Source organism: Mustela putorius, unplaced genomic scaffold (genome assembly GCF_011764305.1).
Source record: "Mustela putorius furo isolate JIRA1106 unplaced genomic scaffold, ASM1176430v1.1 tig00000551_pilon_pilon_pilon, whole genome shotgun sequence".
NCBI classification, from domain to species: domain Eukaryota; kingdom Metazoa; phylum Chordata; class Mammalia; order Carnivora; family Mustelidae; genus Mustela; species Mustela putorius.
The window spans coordinates 756,979-784,944 of record NW_025421412.1 but is presented as its reverse complement, the minus strand read 5'-3'; the positions used below and the strand labels follow the sequence as shown (position 1 = coordinate 784,944).

General features: G+C 53.7%; 1 protein-coding gene across 1 annotated transcript in view; it reads left to right on the top strand.

Annotated features, from left to right (window-relative positions):
* Window positions 1–25,718, top strand: part of CUL4A (cullin 4A) — a 42,315-nt gene extending 16,597 nt beyond the window's left edge. The window contains exons 6-20 of the mRNA XM_045081262.1: window positions 1,411–1,573; window positions 1,939–2,028; window positions 3,248–3,330; window positions 6,128–6,195; window positions 7,316–7,434; window positions 9,695–9,887; window positions 11,184–11,288; window positions 11,597–11,707; window positions 11,788–11,873; window positions 12,273–12,380; window positions 16,977–17,090; window positions 18,348–18,453; window positions 18,635–18,807; window positions 22,441–22,593; window positions 24,146–25,718. Coding sequence (XP_044937197.1) covers window positions 1,411–1,573; window positions 1,939–2,028; window positions 3,248–3,330; window positions 6,128–6,195; window positions 7,316–7,434; window positions 9,695–9,887; window positions 11,184–11,288; window positions 11,597–11,707; window positions 11,788–11,873; window positions 12,273–12,380; window positions 16,977–17,090; window positions 18,348–18,453; window positions 18,635–18,807; window positions 22,441–22,593; window positions 24,146–24,241 — 1,768 coding nt within the window. The 3' untranslated portion in view covers window positions 24,242–25,718. The remainder of the gene's footprint in view (window positions 1–1,410; window positions 1,574–1,938; window positions 2,029–3,247; window positions 3,331–6,127; window positions 6,196–7,315; window positions 7,435–9,694; window positions 9,888–11,183; window positions 11,289–11,596; window positions 11,708–11,787; window positions 11,874–12,272; window positions 12,381–16,976; window positions 17,091–18,347; window positions 18,454–18,634; window positions 18,808–22,440; window positions 22,594–24,145) is intronic.
* Window positions 25,719–27,966: the final 2,248 nt, after the last annotated feature.

The following is a 27,966-nucleotide window of genomic DNA, read 5'->3' as shown; positions in this document are numbered from 1 at the left end:
TGAGGTCATGACGCAGGGTCCTGACGCCCCCCCACGCCTCCCGCCCGCTGACCGGCCACACGCACAGAGGCTTCCTTTCAGTCTGCCTGTGCACGGTGCGGCATCTTTCAGGGATGCCGCACTGCCACCCACTTCCACACCCTGTGCAGACGCCCTCCGCCACCCTGCCTGGCCCCGGGGTGCCCGCCGCTGCCTCACAAAGCCCTGCCTGCCCTGACTGGACTGGTTGCTCGTGGCGTCTGTGGGCTCTTCCTGGGCTCTTCTCTGTTCCCTTTCAACCCAAGTTCTTTAAGGAGCAGCTTGCTTTTCCAGTTTCCTTAGCATCCGTTCCCCTGACCTGAGTCTCCCTGACCTGACCCCTGCTTGCCAGAGCCCATGGATGCTTTTCGTTTTCTAGTACCTGACGTCTGTGCAGTTCCGGACACTCCTTAAAAGCCTCCCCTTGTTCGGTGCCGCTGTCGGCCTTGCCGCTCTGCCCTCCCTAGCCTCTGCTCCTGTATGCGAGGCACTGGACGCTGTGGGGGCCTGCAGCCTGCCGGCCCCGGGCAGAGAGGGCAGCCTTTGTTCAGAGAAACAGGGTGCTGTGCTGGGGACGCCATGAACAGCATGGCAGCTGGTGTGTGCAAGTTCCATCCTAAGAGGTCCAGCCCTGCCAGCATCCCGAGTCTGCAGTATGGCTCTGGACGGATGATCGTTTTCTCCGTTTCACAGATGGAGAAACTGAGGCAGGGAGTGCCCATAATTTGCTGTTCCCAGGTTGTTTGGGCTGCCTAGTCTGAACTGTTGGTTCATGAACACAGTTTAACGTAATCATGTCATTAGAGACAAGAAACTCCACTTAGAGCACGGATGATGCTGGTCTCGGGCCACAGCAGCAGGCGGGAAAGCTGCTCCTGGCAGGACCAGACTCAGGCTGCAGGTGCGCGAGAGCCGCCCAGGCAGGGAGGGCCGGCCTCCCCTGGGGCCTGAGTGTCGCAGAGTGAGTGGGGGTGCTGATGTGGCTGAGGCAGAAGGAGTTGGTACTGAAGAAAAGGAAGCCTGTGTGGGAACGGGCGGTGCCCGGGATGAGCGCTTTGTGGGGGAGGCGGGGACATGAGGCTCACAGGACGTCCGGCTCACCCATGGCAGAGAGCAGGAGAGCGACAGGCCCACCCTGGGAAGAAGGATGCGAGCCCCGGTGTTTGGAGGATTGATGGGCTTTGCGGTGAAAAGCCTGACCCACCCCGGGAAATAGCCTTGATAAGGAGCAAACAGAAAGCCGGAAACGGAGATGCAGCAGAGCTGGGCTCGACACAGGGATCTGGGGTTAGATCAACACTTCCAGGGTGAGAGTCACTGTAGCTCGTAGCTTTACCTCGGACTTCTAAAAAGTAAAGCTAACGTACAGTTTTGTTTTTACTCTTCATACAGGGACATGGGATTGGAACTCTTCAGAAACCACATCATTAGTGACAAGATGGTTCAGAGTAAAAGTATCGATGGGATTCTGCTCTTAATCGAACGAGAGAGGAACGGCGAGGCGGTGGACCGCAGCTTACTGAGAAGCCTGCTGAGTATGCTGTCTGACCTGCAGGTACTGCCCTCGCCCCGGCCCACCTACTCCCGCGGAGACCGGCGGACCCAGGAGAGGTCGAGGGCTGGATACGAAGCTCAGTTAGCCCTGTGTCACCAGCCCCAGAAGAGAGCCCTTCAGACACACACCCAGCGCCCCAGGGAGAGGGCGAGGGCCTTCGGCACTCCCAGAGGAGGGAGTGCGTCTGGTGGTGTGGGCTGCCAGGTCCCCAAGCCCAGAGCCGGCCCTGCCGCCCGGATGCAGCTCTAGGGGCCGCGAGTCAGGGCAGGTCACCACCACTGGGCTCCCTGGAAGTCGGGTACGTCAGCTCTTCCTGAGCTAGGTTTCTTTCCTGTAATCGATCAATAACTTTGGTCATTTCCTAGGTATATAAAGATTCATTTGAACTGAAATTTTTGGAAGAAACTAATTGTTTATATGCTGCAGAAGGCCAGCGATTAATGCAAGAAAGAGAGGTGAGACAAGGAAGTACTTTTAAATCACATTTTTTGGTTTTGTAGTTGTTCATCTGAATGTACTTTCTAAAGATTTGTCTTTCCACATTTTATTAGAATTTTCTGAAAGCCACAATCTAGCTGAAATTCTCGGGGGAATGAGCTTCATTCCTACTACAGTGAAGATTTAATTTTTTTCTTCTAACTTAGAAACTTGTTTATTTCTGTCCCCTGCCCCAGGTAAAAAAGGCCAGTAAAGTTGCTTCTGAAATGTGTAAAATGACCCAAAGTGAAGCAAGAGGATAACAGTTAAATCTGAAATAGGAAAGATATGTCATACCCAAGTCTTCCCTTTGTGTGAGACGCTGAAAAAATTATCCGGAAAACCACAGGAAAAAACATGAAATAGTAATAAAAACCCAAAATCTTGGTAACGGTCTCAAAAGTATGAGAGCAGGGACTGAAGGAGGCTCCTCTGGGCTGTCCCCAGAGGTCCCTTGTCCTTGTGGAGCGTAGACCGGCCGTCGGTTCTTCTTGGTTTGGAGAGGGAGTTTCACACCCCATACCCAGCCCTGCCCTGCCACTAGGTCCAAATGCCAGAGACCCGTGTCCTGGGGCCTCTCCCGTGCCATCTGGCGAGGGCAGGAATGCCCTTTGCCCCTGGAAGCATGAAGTGCGTTGTGAGGTCTGCAGCCAGGCTGTTCGGCGTCCTTGAGCGAACACGCACTCTTTTGATTAGCTTTTGCTGACCCTGTTCTCTGTGGGCCGGAGATGCGCTCCGTGCTCGGCCTGCACCCGCCGACCCAGGGGCTGCCCTAGGGGCCTTGGTGGTGGGAGGGGACCCGTGGCCTCGTCCCCAAGCTGCACTGGGAGCTGGACACAGCAGCGACATGCAGTCCGGTCCCTTGTTCTAGACATCCAGTTTGATCTCCAGAACCAAGTCCCAGGAAGGTTTCTTCTGTGCACCCGCCCCTCCCACAGTGCTCCTCCTGCAGTGCCCCCCCCACAGTGCTCTTCCCGCAGTGCTCATCCCCGTAGTGCTCCTCCCGCTTGACTACTTCCACTTCTCCCACTCCTCTGTGTTCATATTTGGCTTGAATATATATTTTGCTTTTTAAAACAACTTTTGTAAGGACCACAATGTTTTAGCTTTTTGGGTAATACCAAGAATCTTTGTTACTTAAGAAAAAAGGAAAAAAGAGTCTTTGTTACTGACACGCTTAAATGTTGTGTTTGGAAGGTTCCAGAGTATCTTAACCATGTAAGTAAGCGCTTAGAGGAAGAAGGAGACCGCGTGATCACGTACTTAGACCACAGCACACAGTGAGTACCGCTCATCTTCTCGGCCTGCGGCCGGACCGCAGCGAGCCGCTCCCCGCCTGGCGCGCAGGAGCTGAGGGTGATTTTGTTGTTCACGTGTCCTGCTTGTATTACTTGCGGCCATTCCGCGCTTGTGAGTTCCGACAGGTGCTGCGTCGTGAGATTTCACCCAAACGGAGGGGCTTGGCAACCTTCGAGTTTAGAGACCGGGATCTGATGAAGTCGGGGGTATCGTTGAATGGTGGACAGTTTGGATTGTAAACCTTTTGTTAGACTTCTGCAGTAGCTGGCGTTTTTGTTTATGTTACTAAGTCCCATGATTTTCTCTTCATCTAGTTTTGTTGGCTGTAATCTGAAAATTGGAAAGTAGTTGGGGAAAAGTAAAAAGGGGGAAATTGTGAGAAGGTGTGTTTCTCACTCTGCACATCGACTTCATACTTGATTCGAGTGAGGGGAGGTAAGGACGGAAATGAGGTGGAAAAGAGACCGCAGGGGACCGCGTGCGGCCTGGGGACTCGCCTGGGGCAGGCGGGGTGAAAGAGGCCGAGTTACGGCGCTTTGCACAGACCGGAAGTAGCGGGTCAGGAGAGGAAGGGTCTGTTCGGACATTTGAGGGGCCGGGGAGCGCAACACCTGCGGACGGGGACAGTCCTGCTGAAGCCGGGCCAGCCTTGTGCGGGTGCTGTAGGGACACAGAGTCCCAGCGGGGGGGGGGGCAGCGCGAGGCGCCGCAGGGGCTGGAGGCCGGCAGCAGGAGGCGCGGGCTGAGAGGAAGGACGAGTGGACGAGGGCGCAGGTCAAGTCCGGGAGCTGCGGGGCGGCGGGGCTACGGGCACGGCTAGCACTGGGCACGGGGCTCCTGTTGTTTGTGTGTGCTGGTGCACTCTTGTACGTAGGCTCTATTTTAAACCGCTCGTGCCAGTTTTAAAATACATTTAAAACATTGCTTAGAAGAGTGTATGTAAGTTCTCCAAGTAAGGCCGTGCGGGGTGTCTCAGCTCCAGGCCCAGGCATGGGTGGGTAGGAGCACCGCCTGCTGCGGGATTCAGAGATCACAGAATAAAGTCATTGTCAAGGCAAGAAGAGGGAGACTGAGGATAGATAAGCAAGCCACAGCAGCCTTAGGGCTGGGCTCAGAGTGCCCCATCCAAGGCCCCCGCCTCCAGTCTGAGTGTGGTGCATGGTCGCCCTGAGAGCAGCAGGGTGTTACCTCCTGCCACACCTTGTGACCCGCAGCCTGGCGAGGTCACTTGGCTGCCCCTGTCCCAGGGAGGGCGTCTGTGTGCCCCCAGGACTCCTGACCCTCAGGGTGGGAAGGAGCTGATCTCCTGTTAGTTGGCAGGAATTCTCACCAAATCAGTTAGTTGTCACTTTGGATTATGAGGTCAGTCTTCGGGCACCTGGGTGCTAAGGCAGTGAGTTCCCCAGGACTGAACCTTTGGTCACAAGGAGTCTGTAGTATCTGCCCTTAGCTCGGGACCAGCCTCGACACTTGGGCTAGGGCAGGCATCATGGGGACTGGCGGGGTCAAAACTGTGATGGGGTTCCCCACGCTGCAGAACCACAGTCTAGGCCATGCCCTGCCTGGAGACGGAGTCTGTGAGCAGAGGACGAGTTGCTAAGCAGTCATGGGGAAGTGCACACCGAAACCACAGCACAGTTCGCTTCACACCCACCAGAACGGTGTTGTGGTTACAGAGGGCAAGCAGTACGCAGCCTCGGCGAGACTGTGGGGACGGAAGCTTCGTGCCCCGGCGGCAGGCATGGGAAGTGTGCAGCTGCCGGGGAGGACAGTCTGGTAGGCCCTCCAAGGGCTCCGCAGAGGTACAGGCCTTTCCGTCGTCCTTGATCTGCTGCAAACATACGTTGCCACGAAACTTGTCTACAGGTAGTCACAGCAGCGCTATTCCTAGTCTGCAGGTGGACGGCCCCGCTGCGGCCGGGCATGGGTTGGCGACGCTGCTGGCCCTCCCTGCTCTGCTTCTGACCTCTGACCTCACCGCCAGAGCCCATGGCCCTGCTCCCCCTTTTGGAGGCAGTCTGGGAAAGTGCTGGCCGGCCCCTCCTCCCTCCCTCCACTGCTCAGGAGGCCTGAGCTGGGGGCTGGAGCCAGCATTGGCCCTCCTCTCTCTCTCGAGAGTCACGGTACTCTGTTGGGAAGCTCTTTATGAACAGAGGCTCTGGAAAGTGCCCCCGATGATAACCCTGGGGCTAAAGCACATGTTCTGATCTTTGGAAACAGCCAGGACGAGAGCAGCTGTGGGAGACGGAGCCAGGGAGGGTGGTTTCGCATGTCCCTGTGAGGGCAGCGGCCACTTAGCGCAAGTTCGGAGGCGCACAGCCTGTTCTGCATGGCACTCATGCCGTGTGAGCCTCACGTCAGAGCTTCCAGAAGTAGGGTTTTCGACAAGCGGTCATGGGAGGGGACAGCCTGTCCATGCAGAGGACAGTGGGGCCGGGAGCGGGGCGGGCCGTGCAGTGGAAGTGGGGGGAGCTAGGGTGCCTTGCGCTCAAAGGGCAGAGTCTCCTTTGGAAAACTGCCAACTGAGGGGCGCCAGGCACTTGTCTGTGTGGGTGCTGGTGTCTCCTCCGCCCTGAACCCCTGTCTTTTGGTGTCAGTCGGTAGACCGTTTCTAGAAAGACTCCCGAGCCCACTGGGACGGCGGGGACATTGTTCTCGGCCAGAGGGAGTGGCTGTCGTGGAGTCCGCCTGGCTCTGGTGGAGTCCCGGGACGTCTGGGGGCACAGACCCGACGTCACGCCCACGCGCCATCTCTGACACGGGTGTTTGCTCTCGCAGGAAGCCACTGATTGCTTGTGTGGAGAAGCAGCTGTTAGGAGAACATTTAACAGCAATTCTGCACAAAGGTAGGTTTTCTTAACTGTCCTGTCAGACCGAATGACCGTCCTTAATACATTAAGAAAGCAAAGGACGTAGCCAGGGAAAGACGTGTTGTGATACGACAGTCGCTGGAAGTCAGGGAGAATAACGACCATGTTGGCTCTCAAGGAAAATGAGTTCCGGGAAGTAGTGAGCGGCCTGTGGTAGAAAGCCCACGGAGGGTGCCCTTAGCCTAAGCGGCCAAGACCGACCGCAGACAGCTCGCGCTGGGTCCTCGTGTGGTGCTCGTCCTCCGTCACCGGGCCCGTGCTCATGGCTCTGGCCCGTGCAGAGCACCGCGGGTGTAGGCTGCTCGAACAGGCCCTTGGGTTGTCGCGGGGACTTCCTCCCCACGCCCTCTGCGTGGGTGATGCCATGTGGCTGGGGACTTGCACCAGAGTGCGCGTCTCCATCCTGGGTCTCCTGGACGAGCGAGCATGTGGCAGTGCTGACCAGGCCGTGCTCTCTCCCACCACATCTGTCACAGTGCCCATAAGCCCGGGGGATCGATGACTCACAGCCACCGTGGGCTGCTGGATTGGCTCAGTCTGTGCTCCTGGCTCACTCCTGCCCTTCAGAGTGTGCTTCCTGCCCTGGGTGTCCGAGTGGGCATGGCTCTCGCGTCTCCTAGCACGTTGTGTAGTGCGTCTAAGTGCTGATTGTTACCGTTTGGAAGTCCTTGGAGCTACAGGATCTGCTTCAGGATGTTGGAGACCGTAAAGCTTAATCATGGGAAGGCCCAGAATTATAAACAGAAATTAGAAATTATAAGAAAAATGAACAATCAGCTAAAAGATGAGACATGGTGACACACACCAACCCCCCCCCCCCCCCCCCGCGACAGATCCACTCTCTGAGCGATAAACTACATGATGGGTAACATGGGGCTGATTGGGGCGCGCTGGTCAGGCCATGGTGTGAGCGAGACCTGACGGATCAAGGAACACAGCTGCCCAGGTGCTCAGGAAACGGCCCTGCCCAACAGGGTCAGGTCTGAGCCCAGAGCCCAGCCTGCGCGCACAGAGCAGCCCCAGCCCCTGCCTTCTGCAGTGGCTGGGGTTTTCACGGTGCTCACCGACTATGCTTCTGTCTGATGTGCTGCCTCAGGGCTGGACCACCTGCTTGACGAGAACAGAGTGCCTGACCTCACTCAGATGTACCAGCTATTTAGCCGCGTGAAGGGTGGCCAGCAGGTCCTGCTGCAGCACTGGAGCGACTACATCAAGGTGCGTGGGGCCGTCTCGGCGGGGCGTGGCTGTGCCGTGGCTGTGGCTGTGCCGCACGTCGGGCGGACACTCCACCTCCAGGGTGTGTGGCGCCTGGCAGAGGAGCTGGGCGGTCTGCAGGCACCATGGTTTTCATGGGTAGACAGAAGTCCTACACTTCCTTCCAGATTGCTGGCGCAAACCTTTGTCTGTAAGGATGATGCCAGCAGTGCAGGCACCGCGTACAGCCAGCTGTGATGAAGGTCTGCCTTTCGTGAGCTCCCTGAGCTCCAGGTCCAGTTGCAGCCATGATTTTCAAGGGTCGCCAATTTTGTGACTCTGCTCTTTAAGCACCCCATGCCTTCGCCCATGAGAATTCTTACGCGTTTTGGTGTATCCCTTCGGTGTGTATGCCGCTTCATGTCCTAGCCCCCCAGGACTGCGATTTTCACGACACTTTGGCGTTTCTTGCCATGTTGGCGTGTGGTTACAGGACGGTGGCAGGAGGGTGCTTGTGTCGGAGGGCTCAGCGTCTGACCCTGGCCATAGGGTACACCCCCACGGCTGGGGGGGCAAGTGGAAAGTGGAACTGGGGCAGTCTGGAGAAGGTGGGTGCGGGGTACCAGCGCTCAGACCCCAGCTGCAGTGCTGCTCTCTCGTTGGGCCCCATGTTAGCATCTGGGGCAGCTGGTAGGCTGTGTATGAGGGTTCTCTTCACTCTGCTGCGTGCGAACCTGTAATTATCACAAGGAAAACTTCGGTAAATAGAAGGGGTGATGGGGGGCTTTCATGCCGCTGTGTGGAACAGTCTGAAAATCGCACATCTGTGCCCACGTGGACTGCTCGGGCACACACGCACCTCCCCAGATGTGTACCGCAGCATGGGGGCTTCGCGGTCCGGGAAGTCTGCTGGAGAACGAGGGTGTGTGAGCAGCCGCAGGGAGCAGGACTGAACATGGGAGGTGCCCCTTGACAGGTGTCTATCTAGGCCGTGCGAGTCCGTTGCTGCACGTCCATCGCGGATGAGCAGTCTCAGTGACGAAACACCGGTGTGTGTCGGTCACAGGAAAGCTGACCCTGGGCAGTGCGTGTATATTATTTTTAAATGCAGTCAGAACAGAAGGGTCCAGAGCAGAAAGTCCCAGCCCTGCTGGCCGTACGGTGTCTGTCCACTATGTCTGTGACACCCAAGTGCATGTGTAGGTTGTACCAAGGCCACGTTTCCAGAAACATACGTGTTCTTCTACTAAAGGACAGGAGTCGACTGAGTACATTTTGAAGATCTCATTGGCTGTATTTGGTGATTCATGAACTGGGCAGTGAACCATCCAGCAGGTAGAAAGCAGCCCCGGATTGCTGTGCGGTCCAGCAGACGTTTATAGGCAAGGAGGGGGCCGGACAGGACCATGCTCTAGGAAGGGCGGTTGGTGTGGCAAGGTCACCTTCCTCTGGAGGGCAGGGCTCTGTCTGGCAGAGGACCTCTCCGTGCTGGCAAGCCTGCTGATTGTTCTCGGGCTCCATTCCTCGGAGGGGAGGCAGTTCGTCCCGGTCTGCTGGCCCGCGGCTGGGCACGGGCACTGCACTTGGGGCTGCCGTCTCTGTCTTCGTAGACACACGGAGCAGGACTTGGATTCGCATGATCTGTGCTGTTGGGGTGTGAATGCCTCGGGCAGCCATTACATGTTGGATAGGGCATGTTTGGGCTAGAGGTACAGGCTAACAGCTGAGTTCTTGCTGGCTGGCAGTGGGGGAGAAGGAGTTCTGCAGTCAGGAAGTCCCAAGTGGGTGTGTGGTGGGGCTGATGGCGACTTCTGATTGAGGAATTCATATGTAAAAGGTTTTTTAAAAACAGTGGATACTGGGGCGCTAGGGGGGCTCAGTTGGTTAAGTGGCTGCCTTTGGCTCAGGCGGTGATCCTGGAGTCCCAGGATGGAGTCCTGCATTGGGCTCCCTGCTCAGCAGGAGTCTGCCTCTCCCTCTGCCCCTACCCCCCTCAAGCTCTCTGTCACTCTCTTAAATAAAAATAAATAAACTCTTGAAAAAAAAATAAGTAAATAAAAACTGGGCACACTAATTGATAAATTCTCCCAGAAGCAGAATTCTAACACTGAAGCATTAATTGTATATTTGCTTAGTCTTTTGAACGTGGGGTGAATCTGTGAAACTTGAAATTGCTTGGTGATTAACACCAACAGTAATTAATTTACATGAAAGTATCGTGATGGAGAGCAGAAGTGTGTTACCATTGCCTGTGGATGAGTTTGTGTATGTGTTCTTGTAGACTTTTGGGACAACAATTGTGATCAATCCTGAGAAAGACAAAGATATGGTGCAGGATCTGCTGGATTTTAAGGATCGGGTAGACCATGTGATAGAAGTGTGCTTCCAGAGGAATGAGAAGTTCATCAACCTGATGAAGGAGTCCTTTGAAACGTTCATCAACAAGAGGCCAAATAAGCCCGCGGAGCTGATAGGTAGGAAAACAGCCTTCCAGGCGGTTTTTAAATACAGGAAAATAAGGCGGAACTCAAGCAGATGTTTTTTTTCCCCAAATGTTTAAGCTCCTCTTAAGGAGGGGAGGTGTTACACCGCATTGGGACACTCGTTTTTAAAAACGTGTGCATTACGTTTGTATTAAGCATGTGACGTTTCTGTGAGGGTGAGCACAGTAGTAATTTTGTAAAGATGAAGCTTGACGTCACAGAAGGAAGGGACAAAACTGTATTCTCTCGTGCACGTCCTGCACTAGCAGCTCCAGGGCTGTGTTTGGCAAAAACAGTGTTTGGTTCTGTCGTGATTACAGCAAGCAATTTGTGCCCAGAAACTGGGTGAGGAGGATTTGCTCGACTCCCGCGTCTCAGGGTTGTGAGGGTGACCTGACTGATCTGTGGAGCGCATTCAGCATGAAGATATACTCAGTCCCTACCTCTGTGTCCTCACATCGGGACTAAAGTAGGATAAAATCGAATGAGGTCTTAAAAGATAACATGGTTTAAGATGAAACCGTTTTTAAATGATCAGTTTATTTAATTACGTTGTCATAATATAAAACATATTTCAAGATTTGTAGACCAGTCAGTGAAACTTTTTAGGTGGAGGGCAAAGAGAGAGAGAGTCAAAGCAGTGAATCAGGACTGGGCTTCCTACTACTGTTGAGAGTGTGTGATGGGAACAGAGGTTCATCGTGCGGTTCTCTGCCTCTGTGTGTGTTCAGGGTATTGGATAATAAAAAACTGTTAAGAAAAAACTAATAGAAGCAGCAGCAAGAGGGGCCCCTGGCTGGCTCAGACGGTGGACCGTGCAACTCTGCATCTGGGGGTTGTGGGTTCGAGCCTCACTCTGAACAGAGGGATTACGTAAGAAAATCTTAAAAAAAAAAAAAAAGCAACAAAAGAAATTCACAAGGCAGTTCAGTTTGGCCTTTATACCACTTTATGGATTGTGGTTTCTCCAAAGACCAATATTCAGCTCTTGGCCAAGCCCCGTCCGGTGGTTGATCCGTGCGGCATCCCTCAAAGGCAGGCCATTCCGGTTTCTGCAGTGGTGGTGTTGTGGAGCCCAGGCATGTGATTCAAGTATTTATTCTCACAGGATTTGAGAGTACTTATCTTAGAAAATCAGATTATCTACCTTTTGTCTCTGATCAATGTCATTTTGGAAAGGTTCCAGTGCTGCCACCTGCTGTTTGTGTATGGAAGTTAACGATGTTCTTTTTCTGTAATTAGAAAGTGTATCAGTTCTTCAGATAATTTAAGCTCTTGATCTCACAGCAAAGCATGTTGATTCAAAATTGAGAGCGGGTAATAAAGAAGCCACGGACGAGGAGCTGGAGAGGATTCTTGACAAGGTCATGATCATATTCAGGTTCATCCACGGTGAGACGCGCCCCCACGTTGTGGCTGTTAACACTCAGCATGGAGGGGGAGCTTACCTGTCCAGACTTCTGTCTGGGGCCGTCTTTCCTGGCGAAGACTTGCCCGAGACATTTCCACTTCGGCACTAGCACAGGGGGTGGAGGGACAGCCGCCCATCGATGGCCGTGCACGTGCTCTCTGGGGGCAGCGCCCAGGGAGGCTTCCGAGTTAGAGCCGCAGAGCCAGCGCCTAGGTGTCCCGCAGTCGGAGGGAATGTTGGCGTGTTAACTGTCTGATGTCTTATGTTGTTCTCAATTGGTTACAAACAGGGAAAGATGTCTTTGAAGCATTTTATAAAAAGGATTTGGCAAAAAGACTTCTTGTTGGGAAAAGTGCCTCAGTAGATGCTGAGAAATCAATGCTGTCCAAGCTAAAGCATGGTAAGTGTGGGGCCAGGCCCGTCTGCCGCCGCGCTGTGCCCCGTGCCCGGTGCCACTCACGCCCTCTGCTTGTGCCCCAGAGTGCGGTGCCGCTTTCACCAGCAAGCTGGAAGGCATGTTCAAGGACATGGAGCTCTCCAAGGACATCATGGTCCAGTTTAAGCAGGCAAGCTCTATTTTCGTTCAAGTAGAACAGCCGTGCGTACGCAGTCCCATTCACGTTGTGTCAGGCCCGCGGCCTTCAGAACGACACCTCGTGTCTCACGCGTGTGAGTCACTTAAATTCAAAATGGAAAAGAAGAATAATCCCTAAAAATTCACTAACAAAAATATGACTTAAATAAGTGCAATAGCATCCCGTGTTGGTAACATAACCAGAAAAGCAGGAAAAATATCCCAAGTGACTTTGGAACAAGTGTTCTGTGGCTTCAGTGGAATGTGTCCTTAGGACTAAATACAAACGCGTGTTGAGCTATATTTTGAAAATTCCACCGTTTACCTTTTCACGAACTCGTTGTTTTTGATGATATTCTACAATACTTACTCTATCTTGTTTTGTTTTCAGTACATGCAGAACCAGAGCGAGCCAGGCTCCATAGATCTGACCGTGAACATACTTACGATGGGCTACTGGCCAACGTACACGCCCATGGAGGTGCATTTAACGCCAGAGGCGAGTGTCTGAGAGAGTGTCTGCCCTGTGTTCGTACGTACGTCAGCGCCACCAAACCGCCATAGACATTCTGCACGTCAGCCAGGCTCAGACGTGTTGTCTATCACCAGATACCAAATGAGAGGATTTTTAAATCGTGCCCTCAAAGATCCAGTGTCCATGTAGTCTCTGGAAAGCAGCGATGCTCAGGGACTGCCTGTGTCCCTGTCCGGCTCCTCTGTCCCCTGCCCCCCCCCCAGTCCCCTGGCTGACGGGGGAGAAGGCAGCAGCACAGGTGCTAGGAGGCAGTACTTGCTGGTTGTCCTTCGTCCCAGGGTCAACACGGCGGGTCTCGTGGGCACCACTGCTCAGGGATCTGTAGGTTAGCCACAGCTGTGGGCCTGCTGGGGATTTGCAGGTAGGAAGGAGGGTCCTGAGCTCGGGTACGTAACGTCGGCCCGTTAAATATTAATACCAGGTGACAGGGAAGAGGGCTGCTTCTGGTGTGTTTCCGGAAGTAAAAAGAGCAGGGACGAGAGGACCTTCTGGAAAGGCCCAAAAAGGCATGGAGTAGTGGGAGCTGGGAGCCCCGGTTGGAAGCAGTCCCTCTGAAGGCTGCGTGTGTCATTTCCAAGACCATGTCTTCCAGGATTTTCTTGTTTCTCACCCTACTGGTTGCCTTTGTGGTTTTAGTTTTTAGTTTGTTTTTAATTAATTGTTGAAGTACTGGTGTCGCCCCAGTTTACACACGGTCTTCTGCCTGTCCTCTGCCTCTGCTGTAGACACTGACGGTCCCAGAGCCCTTCAGCTCCCTTCTCAGCCCGCGCAGGCACTCGGACTCTAGCCTGGGCATCCCTGAGCCTGGGCACACTTGGACCTCCCGGGCTCAGCACCCCAGATGGCTCTCATCCCCGCCCTGTGGGGAGTGCGACTGTGTCTGCAGGTGCAGAGGCTGTGTCCAAAGCTGCTTGTAGGTGCCACGCACCCCCTGCCTCCCCAGCTCCCACATTTTCCGGGGCCTCTGTATGTCATACCCCAAACGGAGCCCCGTGCAGCAAACCTCGCTTCCCCTCACCCCTCACTGTGCAGCAGGCCGGCTGGGTGGGTCCACCAGGCTGTGCCTCTTGGGATGCTGCCGAGTTTTTTGCTTCTTATTTTGAGGTAAGTGAAGATTTGGACGGACTTTGCAAGAATAGTTCGAAGGGTCCCCAGAAGTGACTTCCCGTGTCTCCAGCCCTGCCGCCGGCGCTCCTTCTCTCTACGTGGAAGTGCGGCACGCTCCTCCCCGTGCGAGAAATGGGCTCCTGCCCCTAATACCTCGGTGGGCGCGTTGCCGGTTCAGACCCCCGATTCTGCTCTAGTGATTGTCCCGTGGGGAGCCCTGTCCTGTTTGTCCAGACCCCGCCCAGTTAGCTGCTGCCTCCCTCCTCCGTCACCCCTGCACCATCATCTTTCTTTCCTGAGGCTCCCGTTCTCTTGAATTGTCTCTGTGTGGCTTGTGATGCGATTCCGGCCATGCTTGTTCAGCCAGAATCGCACCCGGGTTTGCTCGGCGCTATGGCAGGAGGCCACCACCCGTCTGTTGGTGGTGGTTCACGTTGTCATTGGGTTACGGTGTTCGCTGGTGTCTTGACTGATTAGTATGTTTCCTTTTGTAATTGTGAAAATCTGGGGGAAGATGATACTCTTCTTTCCCCACAGACTCTCCTGCTGGGCAGTTCCTGCCTGAGGCCACTTTCACCTTGACGAGCAGTGGCTTTCTCAGTCTTTATCTGTACGAACTCACGGACCCCTGGTTACTTGCCTCGACGTTCACGCGGGCTGGCCCGCGGCTGGCTGGCTCTCTTACAGGCCCTTTGTCCTTCTACATGCTTGTGTGTTTTTTTCAGTACTTCGTTTCCTAGCAAAAGATGTTTGAGGCTGGCCATACTCTGCCTTTTTAGAAAATACGCCTACAATATGAATGAAATAACTCAGTTGGAGGTGACGTGTACCTACAGTTTAGGGCTTTAAGCTGTGCAGTTGGGAGGCACCTTCTAGTTCACTGTGGACAGAGCCTGCAGCCGTCACGCTCCCTCCCGCCCCACCCCCCCAGCCCAGACTCGGCACCCACCAGCCCTCCATCTCTGGGACTCCTGTTCTGGAACTAACACCCTTGGAACCTCACGTTGTGGCCTTTGTGTCGGGCTGCTTCCTCTTGGCTTCCTGTTTCAAGACCCGTCCGTGCTGCAGCCTGTAGCAGCCTGTAGCCTTCCTTTTTAGGGCTGAGTGATACTCCGGGGTGTTATAGACCACGTATCGTCCATCCATCTGTCCGTCCGTCCACGGATACTTGAGTTGCTTTTGGCTTTTGGCCTCTGCAGGTGTCGCAGCTGTGACGGGCGTGGAAATACAGGGTCCCTGCTTTCAGTTCATTTGCGGTTCATGCCTAGGAGCAGAAGTGCTGGCTTGCGTGAAGGCCCTCATCCCCCAGTTTCTGCAGCGGCTCCTGCTCCGCTCCCACTCCTGGCGGAGGCACACGGGCCTCCAGCGTCTCCACATCCGTGTCCACATTCGTCATTTAGCTGCCGTAGCGGCAGAGAAGCAGTGTCTCATTTTGGTTTGTTCTGCTTCTCCCTAATGAATGAAACTGTTCAGTGTCATTTCCCGTGCTCATTGGCCACTGTCGCTCTTGGAAGAACCCTCTGTGCGAGTCCTTTGCCTGTCTTGACACTGTGTAACCTGCCTTCCTGTTGCTAAATCGCCAGAGCTCTCTATGTATTTGGACACTGCGCCTTTTATCGGGTGTGCGATTTGCAGATATCTTCTCCCGTTGTGTAAGCTGTCTTTTCCCTTTTTTAATAGTGATTCTTGCACAGGATTTTAGAGTTTTGGTAGAGTCTGATCTGTTTTTCTGTTGTTACTTTTTGGTGTCCTATCTAAGAACTATGGCCAGCCCAGGGCCATGGAAATGCACTCGTATGTTTTCTTCTGAGGCCTTTGTGGTTGTAGCTCCCACATGTAGGTCTCTGGTCCATTTTGATCCTGGGGCTGTAACCGGCGCACAGTAGTCACCCAGAATTAGCCGCTAGCCGCTCACTCTTCTTACTGCTGCCGGGAGTTAATCTCCGGGAAAACGTTTGTAAGAAGCGTGTCACTGGACTGGCTTATTTTGTTTGGGGGTCGTACGGTATCAGATGCATGTTCTCAGAGTCGCTGCCTTTCAGATACATACTAGAAAACTTAGAAACGAAATGACAGTCACGTTTGGGATTTGACGTTGATGATAGGTAATGGGTTTGGGTGATAGTTTCGAAGCGTGAGGACAGGTTTGCCGCGTGGGTACGAAGCCGGTGGGCGTCGTGTCTTGGAGGGAACGCACAGGAGGAGTGCAGGTGGAGTCGGTTCACTCCCTCATGCCTGCCGTGCGGCAGTGCGGCCCTGCCCCTGGGCTCCCTGTCCAGTCGTTGTGACTGCTGCCAGAGGCAAGAGCAGCCAGAGAAGACCCGTGAGGAAGGCGTTCTCACAGGTGATGGGCGTGGTGGTGGGTTCCCCCTGGAAGCCCGAGGGGGCATGGCGTGGTGCACCGAGTCAAGTGGAGGAGGCCAGGAGAGGCCAGCGCGGTCAGCCGTTCAGATGGAGGGACCTTGGCTAGCCTCGGGGGGGTTTCACTCTTGCTCCTTGGAACTTGGAAGCAGCCAAGGATGCTGACAACGGAATGAGCCAAGTGGCTGACACGGAGGGCCAGAAACTGACGGTGCCCCGGGGGCCGGGGTGGGCAGGAGACCAACCGAGGAAGGCTCCGAAGGACGGACGTGAGACAGACACGGAGGTCTAAGCGACGAGTGTCATGGAGGGCAGGGGCGGCCGCCGCCTGCCGTCCGTGCAGAGCTGTTAGTCAGGCTCATCCGCTAGTTGCAGCCTGAAGCAGCACTCGGCTGTCCTGCGCAGAGTGGGGCACATCCAGGGACCCGAGCACAGAGAGGGCGGGGGGGCGTCTGGCACCTCAGAAAGCACGTGTGGAAACGCTGTCGGGGACATAAGAGAGCTTGTCTGTTAGGATGAGTGGGGTGCTGGGGTGTAGACCGCACGGACCCCTGGACCAGGAGGAGGGGCTCAGGAGCTTGGAAGCAGGGTCACAGCGGTAAAGAACTGGGAGAATGTCTGGAAGGTGCGAGGAAATCCCCGAAAGTAAGGACAGAAACAGACGCAGGCTGCGCAAGCAGGTTCCCCGCCTCTCCCAGCCCTGCCCTGCAGGGGGGGTGTGGGCGGAGCACCAGGAGCTGGTGCAGCCGCGGGGCCTGTGGCCACCGTCTCTGGGGCTGTTGCCAGTGGTGCTGACGGTCTCTGCCACAGGCTGGGGGAGCCCAGTGTGCAGTGTGGGCGCTGCCAAGTGCGGCCTGTGCGCCCATCAGGTACCACTTCCGGCAGCATTGCAGGCAGGAGGAGACCCTGGTGTGCCGGACGGCGCACAGCTCCAAGCGCCGTAGGTGAGCCCGGAACCACGGCGGTCAGAATACAGAGCTGATCTTTCTCTTCCGCTGAGAAAACCTGTAAAAACTCTGTGAATTGCACAGGACGTGGTCTTCGATGGCGGTGTTACTGTGATTACATGTGTTGTTTTCCTGCACTTGGCAGATGGTTAAACTTCAGGAAGTATTTAAGACGTTTTATCTCGGAAAGCACAGTGGTCGGAAACTTCAGTGGCAGACGACACTGGGACATGCTGTTCTCAAAGCAGAGTTTAAGGAAGTAAGTTCTTTGTCTGGTTCACTTATTTTTTATAAACATGTTATTAGCATTTTTCAAATTGTGGTTGAGCTTCAGTAACAAACAAAAGGTCAGTGTAACAGCACTGGCTTTTCTGGGTCAATAGAATGAAATACTTGAAGGGTTAATTCTCTAACCAATAAACGTCAATAAGAGATCAATAAAAATAGAAAAGCGTTCACCTAACTGAAAAAGGAGCAAAGGGCAGTTGGCCGGGCGGTGCACGGACCAGAACCGGCACAGCAGAGAAGCGGGCACGGCCTCTGCGAAGATGACACGCAAGTCCGCGAAGCATCCTTTGCTTTACAAAGAGCAAAGGATAGAGGTGGCTCGTGAAAGCAAGGCCAAGAAAATCGGGTTCGATGAAAATATGTTCTACTTCTCTGCAAGTGAAAGGGCCATGTATTAAAATGCAGTAAAATACCACATTTTAAGTGCAGAATTGATCAAGGCTAAAACTTCAAGGAGCAGCACCTCTCACTAGTGGGAGCGTGGGAGCGTTTGGGAGGGCCGTTGGCAGCGCCTCTCCAGCCTCTGACGTCACAGGCCTTGTCACAGTAGTGCCGGTTCTGGAAATTCCTCTTAACAGGACGTTTGCACAGAGCAGGGAATAAGCCTGTCTGTTTCAGTGCTAGTAGTAAAGGGAACGCGATAGGAGAGGAAAGTGCGTACCATGATGACAGAGGCGGCCACAAAACGGTGCCTTCGTGTTACTGGGTGACTTCAGTTCTGTAAATAAGATTTGATGGAATACACTAAGCAAAGACTTGACAAAATTTCTGCTTTGCTGCTGTTACAACGTACTAATGCATTGTATCCTGCAGATGAGGCAAACATATGTACACGACGTGTAAATCACACATACCCTGACCTGCCTCTGCACAGCTGACCCTCCCCCACAGCCCTGCAGCTTTCCTCCGCATGGAGCTCCGTGCGTGCGTGCTCAGTGTGCGTGCTCGCTCAGCGTGCGTGCTTAGCGTGTGCGTGTGTGCTCAGCGTGTGCGTGTGCGTGCAGGCCTCTGCCGTGGGGACTTGGTGAACAGAAGTGGGAGATGCTGTGAGGTCCAAGGCCCAGCTTCTCTTTATTCTCGTATAGTCCGTTGCTGCTGCTTGTTTGGTGGCTGGTCAGTAGTCCCCTAGCCCCACACCCCACACAGTTTGAGAGAGAAAAGGAACCTTTTCAGCTTTTCCTTAGACTGTGCGGACCACTCCCCACACGCCGTGCCCGTCTTTTTTCAGGGAAAGAAGGAGTTCCAAGTGTCCCTCTTCCAGACGCTGGTGCTTCTCATGTTCAACGAAGGGGATGCGTTCAGCTTTGAAGAAATAAAAATGGCCACGGGGATAGGTAAGAGTCCTGCTGTCTGGATGAACGCGTGGTTTCTGCATGTCCTTGTGAAAACCTGTGCTCGTGTAAGAGAGGATGTGGGCTCGGGCTCTGCTGGCCACACGGAGAGCGCGGCTCCTTCGCTCTTTCTGAGTCTCCTTCCCTTTGATGGCGGCCGCTGCCTGGTTTTCTCCCCATGCAGAGGACAGTGAGCTGCGAAGGACGTTACAGTCCCTGGCCTGTGGCAAAGCCCGAGTTCTGGTTAAGAGTCCGAAAGGCAAAGAGGTGGAAGACGGGGACACGTTCACGTTCAACGGGGAGTTCAAGCACAAGTTGTTCCGGATAAAGATCAACCAGATCCAGATGAAGGAGACCGTACGTACGAACTTCCTCGCGGGGGCCCCGGTGCCCACGGTCCTGGTCGTGCGCCCCGGTGTGGCACCGGTTCACTTGGTGTTCGTGGTCGGGCTGGACGTGAGACAAGCGCGTGTAGAGCGCGGTAACAGACCCTGCCGGGCGGACTCTGTCAGCGTCGAGAGCTCATGTCCAAAACCCCATCGCTTGCCTTCTTATTTGCGCCCGGCGCCCTTCAGCCTCGGCCTCGGCCAGGGCCTGGGGAGGAAGTGCGGAGGGTCGTGGGTGTCGCAGGCCTACTGACGCGGCTGCTGCGGTCTGTGCAGGTGCAGCGTCTGCAGCTTTGACGAGACACCAGCTGTCTCCTGTCCGGAGCAGGGTCTGCGCCGGTCGCCCTCACGCCCCGGGGCTGTTGTCGCGCACGCAGGCCAGGAAGGCAGCGGCACCCCTGCTTCCCACATACAGAACGGAGTGTCCAGCTGGCCCCCGGGCGTGTGTGTGAGCGGAGTGGCCTTGTGAAGGTGTGAGGTCGCCTCAGACAGTGTCAGGACAGCTTCCGTTGGTCTCAGGGGCTTCCGCGGTGGAGACACTGACTGTGTCACCTGCCCGCGGGTGTCCGGGTAGTGCCCAGTTGGAAGTAAGTTGAGATCACACAGAAACGCGAGAGGCCAGTAAACTATATAAAAGATACTCATTCTCATCAGTGATTGTTTTTAATTGGAATTTATTCCACTTTTAATCTGTCAATGTAGGAAATGTTTAAAAGTTTGATAATATCCAGAGTTGGCAAGTATGTGAGAAAACAGGCATTCTCTTTATGTTTTTGTCTTGAAAGATGCTTTTAGTGGGCAACTTGACATACTTGTTAAAGATTTAAATGCATATGTCCTTTGATCCATCTTTTTTAATATTAGGGATTTGTGATAGAATAGAAGGTGCACCGTGTTAGAGCGCGGATCTCAAAGTGGAGCTGTCCTCCGGCTCCCCGTGAGACAACCTCTCCTGCCGCTTCAGCTTGCACTGGTGCAGCTTTCTCCAGTGCTGTAAATAGATCAGCTTTGTTCTAATGGGATCACTCTGTGTATGCCATTGGTATGTAGCATTTGTGACCCGTTTTTACTCTTTACTGTGGGCTTCTTGCCGTGTCAGGACGTGGGTTTTCACGGAAGCAGATCAGTTGGTTGTGTGAATCTGTGGGAGCTTGACAAAGCCGTGTTGAAAGGCATTTAAGCTCCTTCCGTCTCTACGGGAAATGACGTTCCATGAGACATCCTGGCCTGTTTGTTTCTTCAGTCTAAAGACATTGTCCTGCGGAGCGCCTGCGTGCCTCCGTGGGTTAAGCCTCTGCCTTCGGCTCGGGTCACAATCTCAGGGTCCTGGGATGGAGCCCCGCATCGGGCTCTCTGCTCAGCGGGGAGCCTGCTTCCCCTTCCACTCCCCCTGCTTGTGCTCCCTCTCTCGCTGTCTCTCTCTGTCCAATAAGTAAACTTTTAAAATCTAAGAAAATAAAATAATAAAACAAAATTGTCCCTGTTGAATTACAGGGTCAAAGAACGTGTCCTTTTGTTAGTTTGACCAGCCTTTGCCGAACGGAAGGACTTGCACCAGATTCCAGTGTCCAGCGTCACGGAGGCCGGCTTCCCTCCACCTGCCTTTGCCCACCCTGCTGGCCGGCCTTAGCTGGAACTGGAGCGTCTCTATGCCACTTCATAGCTTGTGCACATTCCGTAGTCTTTCTGATCCCCAAGTCTTCATCTTTTAAAGTAGACCTAATACGACCACAGGCTGTGTGAATTAGCGCGGTGTTGACAAAGCCTCCTGGCTGAGCACCTGTCAGCGTTTGTCGCTGCGGCCGTTTCGTGGTGAGCCGTTGGCTTTTGTGTCTACTTAATCCCTTGTTCACGTCACTGGCACATTTGCTGGCGTATTCGTTCTCACTAGGAAATGTTCGTGTGTATTCAAGAGACTGACCCTTTATCATTTGTGACACTTTTGTGTGTCACATCGTACTTTTTAAGTTCTTAAGTATAGTCTTTGCTTTCATGGTCTCAGACCTGGGGGGTCGTGCCTAGGAACAAAGCCCTTCCTTTACCCCAACATTTAAAAAATAGTTACTTGTATTTTTCTGGTAGTTTTTACATTTAAGTTTTTCTTTGGGCAATGTAGAAATTACTTTAATATCAAAAAGCAATCTAACTACTTTTCCTGTTCTAAAACTATGGATTGAAAATACAATTCTTTGACAACTTATTTGAATTGTCCCCTTTATTTATTAAGTTTACATATTATGGGTCAGTTTCTCAATTGTGTTCTGTGACATTGATTGATCTGTTTTAAGACCAGCACTCAAAATTCTTTTAATGGATGTGTCTGTTCCTATAAACATATTCTCCAAGGGAGCTTGAGAGTAATTTTACTTTGTCTTAGCCCTCTGAATAAGAACATGGACATTTTTTAATCAGTGCATTACATTAAAATTTCCAGTTTTCGTTTTTATCATACTAAGTCTGATTTATATCTGTGTTTGTATATATATGGATATAAATCTCTTCTCTTCGTGGGATTTTTCTACAAATACCAAGCACCTTCTCTGGGCCAGGTCCTCTGTGAAGCACCGAGAATTCATCTGTTAACAATAACACATTCTTACCAAGTGTCTGTCTCGGGGAACTTTGAGCCAACAGGTGCTAGATGATTACGTTCCAATGAGCTTGTTAGACTTGAGGTCAGAGTCATGACTGAGAAGTCCAGGAAGGCCGGTCTAATCCCGAGGGTCAGGGAAGGCTTTCCTGCCAAAGGCAGAGCCGAGCTGGATGAGGCCTGGAGAGGCAGGTCACACCCATGAAGGCCGGGGGGAGGCACCGAGGGCTGCAGGCAAGCAGGGCCCGTGCAGCGCTGACCCTCGCGCTGGTGCACATTCTGCGCGCACGTGTCCGTGAACACCGTTGTCTTCGCGGCTGTATCTGGTTTCCGGCCCCTTTACAGAATTCTCATGGTCTTTGGTCGTTCTTCAGTTGATTTTCTTGGGTGTTTGGGTTTATAGCTCATCTACAAAGAATTATTATGTGTCTGCTCCTCTTCAGTAAAGTTCTCTTAGTGCATAGCTAGAGCCTCTGAAATAACTTTCTGTTTTATTTTTAATTAACTTATATTGTATTATTGGCCCCAGGGGTACAGGTCTGTGACTCGTCAGGCTTACACCCTTCACAGCACTCACCATAGCCACACACCCTCCCCAGTGTCCATCACCCAACTTTTTATCCTGTTCAGGTTTTGTTTTTTTTTTAAATTGTTCCTTATATGTTAACATGTGTTTTAGATCAAGAAGATGTTCAGTTTCAGTAGTGGGTTTCCGGATGATGAGCAAAGCTGACATTTCTGGAGCGATCTCTGATAGTTGTTGTGCTGTTTTTACTGTGCTACTGGATCTAATCCAGAATATGTAGGATTTATATAGTGTTTTGTAGCTTTTTTGTGAGGGAAATATAACTTTATTTTTGAAGGTCTGGTACTGAAGTCGTCTTGTCCTTGGGAAGCTAGGTTTTGCTAGCGTAACAGAACAGGATTTACCCAAAGGTTGGCCTTTCTTTGCATCAGAAGTTTCTCCTCCAACTCCACACTCTGAAATAACCCGTCGTGTGTCCGCGTGTGCAGGTGGAGGAGCAGGTCAGCACCACGGAGCGCGTGTTCCAGGACAGGCAGTATCAGATCGACGCGGCTATCGTCAGGATAATGAAGATGAGAAAGACTCTTGGTCATAACCTTCTAGTTTCTGAATTGTACAATCAGCTGAAATTTCCAGTAAAGGTAAGTGGATATTACCTTAATGAAAAGTATCGTGTCGTGCTGAACATTGGAAAGACGTGTTCCGTTTTTAACACCGTAGACTCATTTGTCCCTCGCCACGGGGCCTCGTTTCTGCACAGGCCCACCTGTGCGTCCACCAAGTGTCGAAAAACCGGCAGGTGAGGACAGCAGAGTCTTTATCCCAAATGCTGTCCGTCACCGTCGTAGGAATGAGAGGTCGCTAACGCTCGCCCTTGCAGGGATGTTGTACTTGCTGGGGAGGGGAGGCCTGTGGCGCAGCTCCAGACGGTGTCTCTCAGTAGTAGTGTGGCTCTCCAGATTATGCCAGGGAGATCCCACAGACAGCTCATTTACTCAGCAGCGACAAGCACCAGAGCGTTTCTGTTTTGATAATATCTTCTTGTTTCTGTGCGTAAGAAAGTCGACCCTGAACCCTTCTGTCCGTGCGCGTGTCCAGGACTGAGAGCTGTCCTGGGCGTATGTGGGGTCCCAGCGGATAGGGAAACGTTAGGGAAAACTTGAAAGCGTGAGCCTCCACCTGGAGAGGTGTGAGATCCTCCCGAGACCTGGCTTTCCGGTGCCTGCGCCTAGCCGGCCCCGTGTTCCTCAGGGGTGGAGGCTCCCTGATCCCGTGCCATCTGGTCTGGTACAGGAGCAGCCGACTCTGTCCTCTCCGAGGGGCCCAGTTAGACGGCTCAGTGAGCAGACGCCGACGCGGCTGCAGGGGTCTCCCCGGGCGGGCACAGGGCTGCTGTGCACACGGGAGACGGCACATTCTCCACGGTCACGAGACCCTGCTGCGGGCGCGGTCCTTTCCTGCCTCTAGCTGTGCGGGGCTTCAGTTCCACTTTGCAGATGAGAGACCCACAGTTAAAGGACTGAACGGGGGGCGAGGTGTGTGGCGGCCCCTTGTCTTCTGAATGTACGATCTGTTGCTGAACAGGTGGCCAGGCCTTGGATAGGGACCGTGTGCCCTTGCACAGGGGAAGCTGGTGCGTATGTGTCACAGGTGTGCTTCCTGCCACAGCAGGGCCGGGGGCGCCCTTCCCAGGCAGCCTTGCCACAAAGCCCATCGTCTGCTTTCAGCACGGGAGCACTCGCAGTCTGGGGCATCCCCCTGCCCAAGCATAGATCGCCAGGACGCGCTCGCACAGCACGGGACTTAGGGAGACACGTCTTCACAAAGGATGAAGATGCCGTCGGATTTCCCGTCAAACAAATGCAACGTGTGGCCCCCAGAGTGGGGCTGCCGTGCTTGGGAGTCCGTGAGCACTGGCCGAGAGCGCAGTCCTCTTGACCCCTCAGGGCCTGCTCTGACCATTCACAGGGGAGCACTTGGATCGAGGGAGAATGTTAGCACTGTCTTTGAAGTGCAGGGACTTCCACTGGGTTCATTTTGTAATTGGCTTGTAATGGTCGTTGACGTATGGATACGTACATCTCCTGTAATCATGCACACGCTTGTAACCATGTGCTTCTTGCATACGTTCTGTTCCCTTTGTTTGTAAATTTAATGCTGCTATAATGGAGGCATTTTGCTTTTCTTTTTCAGCCTGGAGATTTGAAAAAGAGAATTGAATCTCTTATAGACAGAGACTATATGGAGAGAGACAAGGACAATCCGAATCAGTACCACTATGTGGCCTGACGTGTTTTTGTCTCAGCAAGACACTAGAATGTACCTTCAGAGCAGTGACGCACCACCGTGCTGTTTCCAGGACTTCTGACATGGAGCCAGCACGGAGACTCTGGGATTAGAAGGAAAAGAGATGATTCTTGGGTCGCCCTTTACGAAGTTCATGGGTTTGCAAACGACATATGTAGCTTTCCCTCGAGTTCTCCTTACTCTCTCGGCGTGCAGATCGTTTCTGGTGCTCGGTTGCAGGTTGACTTGTGATTGGACGAGAAGATGTTGGTTAGAAGAGTTTCCTTTGTGAGATGTTGCTCTTGTGGCAGGAAGCTGAAGGTTTGGTTTGGCCTGTGTGTGTGTGTGTGTGTGTGATTATGAATGCACAGCGGCAGAGACCCTCCAGGCTGCATTTGCGGGCTGCAGGGGGCTCAGGCGGACTCCTGAAGGCAGGCTCTCGCAGTTGACCGGACGCCCGGTTAGAAACGAGAGCCCTGCGCGGGCGAGCATGAGGAGGAAGTGGTCGGAGGAAGCGGTCGGTGTCAGACACTGGCTCATCCATCATGCAGCCCAAACTGGCATCTGTTTGTTTCCTGTATTTTCCATACGTTTTCGCTCTCACGACTGAGCAGAGCGAGGTTTCTCAGTGAGACCTCTCTCGTGTGCCAGGACAGCGCCGGGCCAGCGTGCCTTTGCTCTTCTTCCACGGAGTTGTTGTGAATTTTCTGTTCAGGGGCTTGGGGGACGTTGTGCTTGTGTGTGTACAGATTGCGTCAAGCAGCCCCTGTTTTTGCGTCGGGGGAGCTGCTGTTTGATTTAATTGCTCGAATAAAGTTTGGTTTCACAGCCCTGCACGGGGACGGCCGTTGCGCTCTGTGCTGGGGCCACTGTAAAAAGTTTTCTAGGAGACTTCAATCTTGCTGTTGTGAAGCAGAGGTTATTTTGTCAAAAGATTAAAAGGATTTTGTTGGCACCTTGGTTTCACGTTGTGTGTATATAGGTGAGGCTGAGCAGGGGCAGGGGTGTTAGTGCCGTAACTGTAACAAAGATACTTTTCTGGTAACATTTAAAAGTACTTTATATTTTACATAATAGCATGTTTCATTTTGATTAAAAGCTACCAAAGGAATTTTGATCATGGTATAAGTGTTTAAAGCAATATTTTCTGGGATATACCAAGTTTATATAATTTAATTTTGTGCTAAATTATTAAAAATCTCTCCCTTTTTGAAACATGCGTGTTTAAAATACGACATCTTATGGGTTTCCATGTGAAAATCTTCACTCTTGAAGTATTATTTCTATATTTGTAAATTTTCATTTGTCTGTTCTATACTACATGGTCTGTAAGAGACCAAATAGATTTCTACTTCTTAAATTTTACGTTCATTGTCTCTAGAAATTGTTAATCTTGTAATTTAATGTAGACTTAACTCTGAATAAAATTAGTTTAATTGGCCTTAAAATTACATTAATAAAACTTGTGGTATGCAAACGACACATTCTCCTGTTAAGCAACTCAAAGTCCATGTCCAGGATGGTGGACAGAGAAACACGGAAGTGGGTAGACGGGGCGGCCCTCTCAGGAGTGGAGCTGACCTGTCCGCTCACGAATCAGGGTTGGCGAGGGTGCTGTTGCAGTGAAAGGCCAATGCGGCCCAGCACAGGGTGTTTGGGAAGGCGGGGGGTGGGGGGCAGGAGCCACAAAACTGGAGAGGTGGTGAGCCCAGAAAATCTGAGAGAACCAAGAAAAGAACAAGTTTTTATCAGAACACACAACTAGCAGGAAAGCCAAGATAGAACGGAAAGGCATGTTTTCAGTAGCCACAGAACGATGATGAAATTTCTGGTGGCAAACAGGGAAACGGAAAAGCGTGTTTAAATGACGTGGGAGCAGAGAGAAAGCCTGAAGAAGGGGCCAGAGGCTGCTCTCACATTGTCTGTGCGGCGTCTGAGCGTGTGACACGGCCTTACCTGCGAACACAGACCAGGGGACCCCAGAGTCGCAGGAGAAAACCCATCCTGGCGTCGTGTCAGGAGAGGGCACGACACGCTCCGGGCACGCAGAGGCCTCCTGCCGCTGAGCCGTCCGTAAGTGATGCAGGCCCGGGGGCGGCAGCATGGGGGGCGCGGTGTCGGGCAGGAGCGGAGTCACCGCCTCCAGAACACCACAGTTGGGTTACCCTCCTCGACACCGACATAAGTGCCGGAGCTCAGAGAGTTCAGTGTTAGAAGAAACGAGACCATAAATAGAAGGAGGAAGCACGAGATCGTTTTCTTCTAATTCTCACTGGAGAAACGTCTAACCGCGAATTAAGTTCCGTGTTCGTTTCTCAAGTGACACGTGGCCTTCTGAAAGTTCACGTGCGGACCAGTGTGTCCGCGAGGCACGGGGTAGGGCTCCGAGGTGGACGCGTGGGCCAGCGGCCCGTGCAGCAGGGTGGCGTGCTCCGGCAGGGTGGTGTGCTCCGCGTGAGCTTGAGGAGTGGGGGACGGCGGAGGAGATGGGTGCGGCGAGCGCCCACCCGCTGCGATTTCCGGAAAGGAGACATACTGGTTCAGAGCTTCCCCGAGGTTTGGGCAGCATGGTGGAGAGAGGCGTCCTAGCCGGGCGGGGGGGGGGGGGGGGGGGGGGGGTTGGGGTTGCCACCCAGGCAGGCAGGAGCCGGCCGCCGGGTCTGCCCCTGGGGTTGAGCCGACTCCACGGCGGCCGGCCGCCGGGTGAGGAGTTGTGCGTGTCGGGAAGGGTCCGGCTGGAGGCGGGGGCAGACGGAGGTGGGGGGGCTGGGGTGACCGCGGCCTAGACAGGAGGTGTGCGCTTCCGAGAAGCCAGGGTCTGCAGGAGGCAGTGAATGGAAGGGAAGCCTCCTACTCCGTCTCCAGGCCCAGGGCAAGGGGCTCGCGATGGTGGGCCCAGAGGTGCGGGGCTGCAGGAAAGCCAGGCCCGGGGACGGCCTGGGGGGCCGTGCGGGTGGGGAGGCGCCACCGGGATGGGGGGGCTGCCGCCCGCAGGCCTGTGGCCGACATCCCCGGTCGCTCCCCTGCTGCCCAGAGGGGAGAAGAGAAAGAGAAGGGAGGTGCGCCGCCCGCCTCCCCTGCCTCCCGCTCCTCCCGCGGGAGCCCATGAGCCAGGCCCGGTGCAGATGTGGGCGCCGGGCCAGCAGAGGTTGCAGCGTGGGGTGTCCCGGCAGCCACGGCGGGGAGCCCTGCATGGCCGACTGGGCGGGCCCTCGGTGCTGATGTGCGGACACAGTCTCTCAGCAAACCTACAAAGCGTCTCTCAGCTTCGGAGTCGCCCGCACCTTCAACCCAACCCCCTCCGGTTCTAGGCAGTCGCCCACCCCGGCGCAGTCGCACCACAGCATTCACCGTGTCCACCGGCACGTGGCCATGTGCGTGTGAGGGAGGGAGTGCAGGCGGCGTCCTGGGGGGCGAGGGACAGAGCAGAGGGGACTCTGCACCGTGTACCCTTCGCACTGTCGGGGTTTCTGTCCAAACAGCCCTAAGTAAGATTAATGACAAATTAAGAAAAACTGAGTGGTGCCCCCACCGGCCCCCGTCATGGGCCCCAGCTCTGTGGCCAGGTCATTTACTTCCTGTCATTTTCCGAACCTCCATTTCCTTGATCCCTGAATCGGCTGTTTCTCAGGAGAATCTACCAGGAACTCGAGGACATCAGGCCCGCGATTTCCCCCCACCGCCTTCTCCCACTTTGAGCGCTCGGTCGGGAGACTAGTACGTTGACG